The sequence below is a fragment of the Lolium perenne genome, chromosome 7 (assembly GCF_019359855.2).
Source record: "Lolium perenne isolate Kyuss_39 chromosome 7, Kyuss_2.0, whole genome shotgun sequence".
In the NCBI taxonomy this organism is placed as follows: domain Eukaryota; kingdom Viridiplantae; phylum Streptophyta; class Magnoliopsida; order Poales; family Poaceae; genus Lolium; species Lolium perenne.
Window position 1 is genome coordinate 180,869,903 of NC_067250.2, and position 11,143 is coordinate 180,881,045.

The 11,143-nt window shown below is 49.0% G+C and overlaps 1 protein-coding gene across 1 annotated transcript; it reads left to right on the forward strand.

The window, feature by feature from the left end:
• Positions 1 to 3,026: 3,026 nt before the first annotated feature.
• On the forward strand, positions 3,027 to 3,821 carry LOC139833772 (uncharacterized). Its single transcript, XM_071824114.1, has one exon. It carries the CDS (start codon positions 3,027 to 3,029, stop codon positions 3,819 to 3,821), a length of 795 nt encoding a protein of 264 aa, XP_071680215.1.
• Positions 3,822 to 11,143: the final 7,322 nt, after the last annotated feature.

Genomic DNA, 11,143 nt, shown 5'->3' on the forward strand with positions numbered 1-11,143 from the left:
CTGAGAAGTTGGTGGAGGAAGGCCCTCCTGGTCCGGCATGCTTCGGGCCCCGAATCATGAGGGAGCCGCCACCACCAGGAACTCAGTTCCAGTTAGTTCAGAACACCAAGCTGTACAATGGGAGCACCAAGCCGCAGGATTGGCTGACAGATTATGTATCCTCGGTGCACATTGCGGAGGGCAATCGCCGATGGGCGGTCCGGTATCTCCCGCACATGTTGGAAGGGCCAGCTCGGATCTGGCTGAATAATTTACCTGAGGATAGTATCAACTCTTGGATAGACTTGGAGATGGCATTTAACATCAACTTCGCTAGCACCTACAAGAGGCCAAACCGACCTCAGCTTCTGTCTGCCTGCAAGCAGGAAGATCATGAAACTGACCGAGAGTTCTTGACTCGGTGGAGCAATATTCGCAATTCCTGCGAAGGGGTGGTAGAGGCTCAGGCCATTTCCTGGTTCGCGCAAGGTTGCCGACATGGCAGCATGCTTTGGCAGAGGCTCCAGAGGGATATGCCGAAAACTCTAGCAGAGACAATCCGGATTGCGGACTCGTATGCCTTGGGTGACCCGATGCAGCTAGCGTTGGACGCGACGGCACCTAGCAGAAGACCTCCGATGAGCAACAGGCTCGGACCGAGGCATAATGATAGCCACGAGTTCGGACACATAAGAAGGGAACCGGACTATCGGTATACCTCGGATCAAGTCACAGCAGTGAACCCGGATCAGCCCGGAGCTGGAGGTGTCCAGAGGCCAAAGAACAATTGTCCGGCATGGAGTCCGAATCAAGGTGCTAACACGATGTCGTGGCAGGAGCCGGAGCCAACCACGACTTATGAGTCAATGCTAGACGGTCCTTGCTGTTATCATACTAGAGACATGCGCAAGCCGGCTAATCACACAACTCGGCAGTGCAGCTGGTACCACCGAACCAAAGATGAAGGGGCCAAAGCCGTAGGGAACAGAGGAGCACCACCTCAGCGATTTCTGTAGAAGCCGAACCCAAACTTGTCCGGAGCAAATGCTACCCCGATGAGTGCTGCAGCTCCTTCGAGGCCTGCACCAGCAAGACCGGTGAATGTGGTGAATGTCCGAGGTAACAAAAACAACAATGGTGCCGGGCCGAGTTATCAGAACGAATACCCCGGAAATGACTATAGAGAGGCTCATGCGAGCTATGTGGTCTTTGTGACCGAGCCAACTGACAAAAAGAGTCAACAGAGGCGTGCTATGGAGGTGAATGCAGTAATGCCGGTGGTGCCGAAGTTCATGAATTGGTCCGAGCAAGAGATCACTTGGAGCAGGAAAGATAACCCTCGGATCATGCCGAGTCCTGGAAAGTATGCATTGGTGGTGGATCCGACGTTGTGTGGGCCTTCAAACAATGTGAGGTTCATCCGAGTTCTGGTGGACAATGGCAGTGCCAACAACATCATGTACCGAGACACAATGGTGAAATTGGGCATATCGCCAAATCAGTTAATGCCGAGCAGTTGTACATTTCATGGGATTGTGCCTAGTATTTCTTGCGCACCCATGGGCGAGATCTGGATTGATGTTGCGTTCGGCACCAAGGATAACTACCGGGTTGAGAGTATCGAGTTCGAGGTGGTGGACCTGGAAAGTGCGTACCATGCCTTGCTCGGAAGGCCAGCTCTGTCCAAGTTCATGATTTCCACACATGTTGCATACCTGAAGATGAAAATGCCGGGGCCTAATGGGATCATATCTATCTCGGGTGACTACAAGCGAGCAATTCAATGTGCCTCCGCAGGATCTAACCTAGCCGAGTCTTTGGTGATTGCTGCAGAGAAGAAGAAACTGCTTGAAGTGGTAGCAATGGTGCAGTCAGCACAACGCGGCATGACCGAACTGATTAACCCGGAAATGACTGCTGCATTCGAAGTGCCCAAGGAGACCAAGAAAATCTCCATTGACCCGGAGTACCCGGAGCGCAAGGCCATCATTGGTGCCGGGCTGGACGAGAAATAGGAAAGCGCGCTCTGCCACTTCCTCCGTGAGAATCGGGACATCTTTGCATGGACGGCTAAGGACTTGCCAGGTGTTCCGAGGGAGTTAGCAGAGCACTCTTTAATTGTAAGGCCGGATGCAAAACCGGTGAGGCAACCGACACGTCGTCTCTCAGATGACCGAAGAAAGGTGGTATCCGATGAGCTGGCCAAGCTGCTTGTGGCCGGGTTCATCATGGAGGCGCTGCATCTAGACTGGATATCCAATCCGGTCCTGGTAGAGAAGAAGAAAGACGAGCCTGCGGTGGTCAAGGTGTGACGCATGTGTATCGATTTCACCAACCTGAACAAGGCGTGCCCGAAGGATCCGTTCCTATTACCTCGGATTGATCAAGTGATCGATTCCACTGCTGGTTGTGAACTGTTGTCTTTTATCAATGCGTACTCTGGTTTTCACCAGATACCATTGAACCCGAAAGATCAAATAAAGACTGCTTTTATTACCCCGTATGGGGCGTATTGCTATCGTGTCATGTGTTTCGGTTTGAGAAATGCCGGGGCAACTTATCAGAGGTGTATGAAGAAATGCTTGCACACTCAAATGGGCAAAAATGTGCAAGTATATGTCGATGATATCGTCATCAAAATGAAGAAAAAACGTACTCTCCTCAAGGATCTCGAGGAGACATTTGTAAAACTAAGAAAGTATCGGTTGAAACTTAACCCGGATAAGTGCACCTTTGGTGTCCCGGCTGGAAAATTGCTCGGTTTCCTTGTGTCAAGCCGGGGTATTGAAGTTAACTCGGCTAAGATCCGAGCCATTGAGAACATGAAATTACCGAAGTGTCTAAAAGATGTGCAGAAATTCACCGGGTGTTTAGCCTCGTTGAGTCGGTTTGTAAGTCGGTTGGGAGAAAAAGCCTTACCTCTGTACCAGCTTATGAAGAAAAGTACCGGGTTTACATGGACCCCGCAGGCTGACTCGGCGTTCAATGAGCTGAAATAGATGTTATCCACCGCTCCGGTGTTGGCATCACCATTTCCCAATGAACCGATGTTTCTCTACATCGCGGCCACAAACCGAGTTGTAAGTGTTACAGTGGTGGTGGAGCGAGAAGAGGGTGGCAAGTCGGTGCAGAGATCGGTCTATTACTTGAGTGAGGTGATCTCTACCTCGAAGCAGAACTACCCTCACTACCAGAAGATGACGTATGGTGTCTACCTGGCGGTCAAAAAGTTGAAGCATTATTTCCAGGAGCACCCCATCACTGTAGTGTGCAAGGCTCCAATCTCAGAGATCATCGGGTGCAAAGACGCAACTGGCCAAGTTGCCAAATGGGCGATCGAGGTATCTCCATATACCCCGCACTATGAGAGAAGAGATGTAATCAAATCCCAGGCGCTGCCGGACTTCTTTTGTGATTGGGCCGAGATGCAGTATGAGCCACCCTTGCCGGACTATAATTATTGGAAGATGCATTTTGATGGATCCAAGACCAAGATCGGATTGGGTGCTGGGATAGTCCTTGCCTCACCGAAGCGAGATCAGCTGAGATATGTGCTGCAGATTCATTTCTCGGCATCAAACAATGTGGCGGAGTATGAGGCCATAATCCATGGACTTAATGTGGCAAAGGAGATCGGCATCCGACTTATAGAATGCTTCGGTGACTCTGACCTAGTGGTGCAGCAATCTTCCGGAACTTGGGATGCTCTGGATGCCAACATGGCGTTGTACCGGTTTCATGTGCAGAAAATTTCAGGGTTCTTTGAAGGGTGCGAATACAAGCATATACCTCGGTTGGAGAATGAGGCGGCCGACATATTGTCAAAGCTCGGTTCATCTTGAGATCGAGTCCCACCCGGGATATCCTTGAATCACCTGAGAGTTCCATCAATCAAACCTTCACCTGAATCCGAATCAATTTTTCTCCCAAAACCGGAGTCTGAAGCTGTCCCAATGGATGTTGATGTCGGATATGTTTGGTCAGACCCGGGGACTGCGCACTGAGACTCAGGGACTGGTCGCAGGATGGTGGAGGAAATAATGGAGGAGATTATGGCGTCCGAACCAATGGAGGTTGACGAGACACTTTTTCCTTTGCATCCAGTGCCGGAGTGGGCGGAGCAGATCATGAAGTTCATAACCGAAGGAAGCTTGCCAAGTGACACAACCGGGGATAGGCGAGTGCAATGGAGAGCCAAGGCATACACTATCGTCAACAAGGAGCTATACAAGAGAAGCGTAACCGAGGTGCTGCAGCGGTGTGTCGAGCCAGCTGAAGGAAAGGAATTGCTCCTGGAGATTCATCAAGGAGAGTGTGGTCACCATGCCAGCACCCGAGCTCTGGTGGACAAGGTGTTCCGACATGGGTTTTACTGGCCCACCGCTCATGCCGACGAAGAAGACATAGTCCGGAGATGTGAAGGATGCCAGAGGTTTGCCAAGCAGACGCATCTACATGCCTCGGCGCTTAAAATGATTCCTATCACTTGGCCGTTTGCTGTGTGGTGTTTGGATATGGTGAGAGAATTCAAGCCAGCCCGAGGTAACATGACGCATATACTGGTGATGGTAGATAAGTTCACCAAGTGGATCGAAGTAAAACCAATCCGGAAACTGGATGGTCACTCAGCAGTGTCTTTTTTGAAGGACATCATTCTGCGATATGGGTATCCCCATAGCATTATCTCGGATAACGGCAAAAACTTTGCTGTCGGAGAGTTTGCTCGGTTCTGTATGGATAAAGGAATCCAGCTGGACATAGCCTCGGTGGCGCATCCGGAGTCTAATGGACAAGTGAAGAGATCAAATGCCGTAGTCTTGGCTGGCATCAAAGCCCGGTTAATGGAACCTCTGGTGAAAACTCCGGGGTGTTGGATAGATGAGATACCAGCAGTGCTGTGGGGTCTAAGGACCACACCGAATTGATCAACTGGCTATACGCCGTTTTTTATGGTCTATGGGCAGAAGCAGTGCTACCCACTGACATTGAGTATGGTGCGTCCAGAGTGGCAATGTACACTGAAGCCGAGGCAAAAGAGGCTCGGGAAGATGCAGTAGATCTGCTTGAGGAAGAAAGAGAACTGGCCTTATCTCGGTCAGCGATATATCAGCAAAGTCTCCGACGTTATCATAGCCGGAATGTTGACCCTCGTGTGTTTCACGAGGGAGACTTGGTACTAAGGTTGGTTCAGCGCAGTGTTGGCCGACACAAGTTGTCACCTCCATGGGAGGGACCGTTCATTGTGAGCCGAGCTCTACACAATGATTCGTACTATCTTATAGATGCGCAGGAATCAAGGAAAGATGGGCTGGACAGACCCGGATCAGAGACCAAGCGACCCTGGAATGTAGCTCTACTCCGACCCTTCTATTCTTGAAGGCCGTAGTGTATGTATCTCGGTTTTTATTTAATGAAATCTCGGCACTCCGAGGTTAAGCTCGGGGACTGCCTCGCCATATGCATGTATCTTAGTTTTATTTTGTTCATACTGTTTGTATGCCGGATTAATTTGAACCTCGTCTCAAACTTCAAGTAATGTATGATATGTGATAGATCTTGTGACTCGACTGACGAACGCCGAAATGGTAGTCAAGACCAAAGACTAAAAAATGTGGGAAACATGAAAATGGACTCCGGGACTCGGCCCAAAAAATGATCCGGCATGCGACATTTACTAACCCCTGTTCTTTCTTTTCTACTTATGTCGGATGATTTTGAAAATTACCTCGGAATTTTACTAAGTACTGTATGCTATAAGGATCTATCTTGTGACTCGACTGTCGAACGCCAAAATGGTAGACAAGAGCTGCAGCCCTTGTTTGGATGCATCAAGACCAGAGCGCCCAGGTACCATTTGTATGACATATTTCAGTACAGTTACATAGTTGGTAACATAGGAATATTGTCATATCCTGTTTTCTTGACCGATTAATGATCGACCGATTAATCCAGTTAATCGGCCGATTCACCGATTAATCGCTACTCAGTGGCCGACCGAGCCGTTACCAGTTAACGAATTCCTGAACAATGGTCCTTTTTAACTCTAGACATGTCAATAGCATAGGATTCCTCTAAATTAGATAGAGCCTCCTCTAGAGACCCTCTACGAGTTTGCTCTTTTCCAAGAGAGATAGAGAAATCCGCTATCTCATTTGCATAATCCATTTCCCGAATCGCCATGCCGGAGATGATGTCATCCTTTTGATCTACAAGAGAGTTAGTTTCCTCAAGTTGCTCTAAAAGAGCATCAACATTAACTTTATCCTCTCCCTTAAGAGTGGCTAGCCACAAGTCCACCTCACTTGGACTTTGGGGCTCCTTCACAACATTCTCAACATAATACAATAAAGAAGGAGGTGTAGAGGAGATTGGCTTAGACGAAGGAGTTACCGAGGTGGCATTTGCCATGAGACATGTATAGGGAATGAACTCATTCTCATTGGGAGATTCAAATAAGGATGACGATGTAGAGGAAGGAGTGGCTACGGCAACACGCGCGGTAGCCCCGGCTTCATTACTATCTTCATCGCCGGACATGTATTCTTCCAAAACCTTTCTATCTTGAACACACAAGGCATTGGGAACCCTCTTCTTCACGTAGGTCTTGTTGGAGATGGTCTTGGTGGAGTCTTTCCTCACAAGCTTGCCATTGTGATCCTCTCTATTTTCCCAAGGGCATTGAGCAATGTAGTGGTTGAGGATACTACAATTGTAGCAAGTCTTTGGACGCTCCCCTCTTAGTTTTCCAAACTTCTTCTTGTTGGAGGATCGACCTTCCCGGGAGCGGTTGCTCCAATAAGTTCTTGTGACAAGGGCGATGTGTTCACAAAAGTCATCCTTGGTTTCTTGCACATCATCCTCATCATCTTCTTGCTCATACTCACTTTCACTAGTGGTGGCCTTGGACTTCAATGCAACATTTGGAGAGTGTCCCGCAAGTCCTCTTTGCCGAGCATGTGCATGAATAGAGCTCTTCACAACCATTCCGATGGAGACAAACTCACTGAGAATGGTGTTGGAGTCAAGCGTTGAGAAGTCCGGTCTTGATCGAATGGTTTGAGCCAAGCTTTGATTTGAAGGAGTGATTGCTTTGAGGAACTTGCGTTTGATCCAACTATCTTCAACCTTTTCAAAGCCAAAATCATTCAAGGTGATGGCAAGAGCGGAGAGCCTTCGATAGAGGTCTTCGGGAGTCTCATCCTCATTCATCACAAACTCTTTGGATTCATCTAGAACCGCTTCATACTTGCAAAGTTGAATGCTTGCGCTACCCAAGAACAAGTTGTGGAGATTGTCCCAACATTGCTTGGCCGTCTTGCACACACGGATATGAGTGGTGTAAGTGGGGCCGGCGGCCGTTTGGATCATGCGCATGGCGGTGGCGTTGAGTTGATGATTGGCCTTCTCCGTTGGAGTCATGTTGAGAGGGTCTTGAGGATGAAAGCCTTGCTCTATAATATCAATCAAGAAGACACAACAACTCGACATGTGTGATCGCATATTAAATTGCCAATTAGGAAAGTCTTTTGGGTCAAGCATAGGAGGTGCGCCCATATTTGCGATGTGTGGCGGGTTGACATGTTGGTGGTTGTCCCGGTGGAACACTTGCATACACCCCCGATGATCTTGGGGTTGAGGCAACACCCGGAGCAATAGGTGTAGTGGCTTGCGCAAGTGGTGGGTTGGCATTTGCCGTTCCAACCACATTGACAAGATCCGAAGACGGAGAAGTATCTGGCTTCGTTCCATTACCGGTTGCTCCGGGGGTTACATCAACCTTAGATCCCGGGTCCCCTAGGAATTCCTTGAGCATCTCGCGCATCGATTCCTTCATGCTTAGGTTGAGGTTGGTGGTGAGTTCGGTATTGAGATTTGAAATCTCATTTTTGATCTCACCATTAACCTCACCAAAGCGTTCATTAGTGACCGATGCGAGAGGATCTAAGTCCGACATATTCTCTTAGGCGGTGAAGCCTTAGATAAGAGCCGAGGCTCTGATACCAATTGAAAGATCGATATGTCGACTAGGAGGGGCGGGTGAATAGGCGACTACCAAATTTTAATTCTTTTTTGATTAATTAGGGCTTGAACAAGTATAACAAAGGTTGACTAGATGTGCACTAGATGATAGCAACCTATGTGATACAAACAAGGTAAGTAACGTAGCGGAAGCAATAAGTAAAGGATAGAAATAACCGCAAAGTGGAGACACGGAGATGTTTCCCGTAGGGTCCTTCCCAAGGGAAGTACGTCTACGTTGGAGGAATGTGGAGCCACCTAGGCGCTCCAATAGCACGGATGTGCTCACTCTATTCTCCGTGAGCTTTACCCGTGGGGGTTTGGCTCATCCACTATGAGGTCACCTTGATGGCGTTGACCAAGCCGGTACACAAAGGTCGGGGAACTCCACAATGAGTTGGAGCCTCCCAACAATGCCTCGGACTTCCTCCGAGACTCACAAAGGCACCCCAGGTTACAATCAACCCAAGATGCAAGTTCCACACAAATAGCGTGGGGGGATTTGAAATTCCTTCGGTGGAGATGTAGATCTAGACCTCCTCCTTCACTCCACAAAGTATCAAGAGGTTTGGGTGGTTGGAGTGGGAGATCTAGTAGGTTGAAGCTTTCAACAATGGAGGAGAGAGAGTACAAGAAGCTTAGTCTTCAAAGAGGAAGAAGACCCCCTTTTATAGCCTCCTCCAAAACTGGCCGTTGGGCAGCCCAGATTCCCGCAGCGGTACTACCGCTGGGGGCAGCGGTACTACCGCTGCACCCTGCGTCTTCAGTTCAAACGGTCAGCAGAACTCCAGTCTTCATAGCGGTACTACCTCTAGGGGTAGCGGCACCACCGCTGCGCAGCGGTACTACCGCTGAGGTACCGCTGCAGCTACCGCCAGAAGAAACAGAAGGTGAAAAACAGCGGTACCTCGGGCGGTACCGCGGCGGTAGCTTGGGCTCAGCGCGGAGCGGTACCACCGCTGCACCTGGCGGTACCACGGCTGCCCAGCGGTACTACCGCTGCGGTACCGCTGGCGCTACCGCTCGATAAAACAGAACCCGAAAAACGGCGGTACCCCCAGCGGTACTGCCGCCGCGCAGCGGTACTACCGCCGCACCTGGCGGTACTACCGCTGCCTGGAGCAGAAAACTGCTAAGACCAATTTGCAAGATCTATTCGATGCCGCATAACACAATAATTCCTGGAAGCTCAAAAACATCGTTAGATAAATAATTGTGTTATCACTAACCCCAAAACAACATCTAGGGAAGATGCACTTTCACCTGGCTACAGCGATGATCCGGCACCGTGGTGGTGTCTTCATTGCTAGGCTGGGCGGGTGCGGGATTTGGGTGGCGGCCCTGGTGGATCTTGGCGGTGGCGGTCGCCGTGGCTGTGGAGGACAGTGTGGCGGCCGGAGTTTGAGGGGCTGCGCCCGTCTGCGGCTAGCCTGCGGGGGGCAGCCTTGTGGAGCGTCTCGCCCGTCTCGTGTCAGCTCGCTGGCCGGCGACACTGAGTGGCTGTGGTTGCTTACAAACTCTGGAGAGCGTGTGTCACGGGGCTGCGTTTTGAATAATGGTTGTTCGACTCTGCAGTTCTTTGAGTGCCAAGCAGCCGATCTGGTCCACGGAGACTTCCTCGATCTGGCCACCGACAAGTTCTGGTCTTCCTCTTAGAGATTTCCGCAGTTTAGCGCAAAGCGCTACCGGATATCTACAGTGGCATCGATCCAGTCGTGCACGTCCTTGTCTTCCCAGAGTGGTTTCTTTTGGGCGACGCGTGAAGCTTAGCCTATTGTCGGTGCCATGGAACATGTCTTAATTAGATTTTCATGAAACTGACAGAGGTGGAGAAAGTCATGGTGGCTGCGACAGGAGGTTAGTAATGGCGGAGAGGGTACTGGTTGCGATGAGGACAATGCAGCACAGGTTCTTCCTGTGTGTCGGGTGTTTGTCGACTTGCAGCCGTAGTCTTTGCAAGCGGGAGTGGCAACACAGGTGGACTGCATTCTTGGTGGTACTCCTCGAGTTTCGAGACTCGGTTTTCAGGGTGAGAACCCAAGGTCTGTCCTTCATTGGTTGTACCTGACAATTGCTTTGATGAAGGCATTGTTTTGGAAATTCGGTCTTTCTCCAGGATGAAAATCCAAGATCGAGATCTACGATCGGGCGACGACAACGCGTGTGCATTGTTTCCTTCTTGAAGGGTTGTTTTTGGAGAATCTCCTGTGTAATCCAGGTGTTGTCTTCGGTGGTGGTTAGAGTGCTACTATTGCGAGTGGTTCAATACCGCGAGGGGTCTTTGTTTCTTTTTTCTCTCTTTTTTATTTTTTCTTAGCTGTGTGCATCCATGATGTTTTCGACATCTTGTTGGTGCAGAGCCTGGGTGTAATTGGTATTACCTTGATATTAATATATTCCCTTTATCTAAAAAATCCTTCCTTTCATGTTAATTAAGCTATAATACAAAAATAATTCAAATGCTAGATGATGTTTCACCTAATTTCGTCAAGTGTAACTATACGTTACAAAATTAAAATTTACATCCCACATGGAAGATTTGGTTGATGTACCACCTTCATTGGGCTTGCATACTCGTCGCGGATATAAATGAGTCCTCTGATCAAACAAGTTAGGTTATTATATTCGGTTGTGCTTTCATCAACGTTAGAAGTCATGTTACCAACTTTGTTTGCTCAATATATAACGCTAATATTTTGGCCACACCACAATTTTGATTTGTTGGTGGGATCAATGGATTTATACCGGCTCAAGTATATTGGACACAGATGAGAACATGGATGCCGGCATAGTCCAACTTTGCTAGTGATCATGGGTACAAAGGCAAGGGTTTCATTTTTCGTGTACCCTCGCCACTCACAGAGCGCTCATGACCATTGCCTAACGATGATATACATATCATGTACGTGCCAATGCTCGTGTCAAGGAAATGGATTGCGTGAGGCATCCCGGTTGATCAATGTGTGTTCCTCTTTTCGGACAATAGTGAACGGCAACTACTTGACCATCATGGTATCCTAGCTAAGAGCAACTATGGTGTGGGTGGCAACATGGCAAGACACGATGAAGTCTGTATGCGTTGTAAGCCATTATCCTTGTACATTTATACAAACTCCTCAATGGAGAGACAAATGTTTCCTTTTAC

What these genes read in the sequence shown, in the direction of transcription:
- LOC139833772 (XM_071824114.1), top strand. Translation starts at nt 3,027, where the DNA reads ATGTTTCTCTACATCGCGGCCACAAACCGAGTTGTAAGTGTTACAGTG.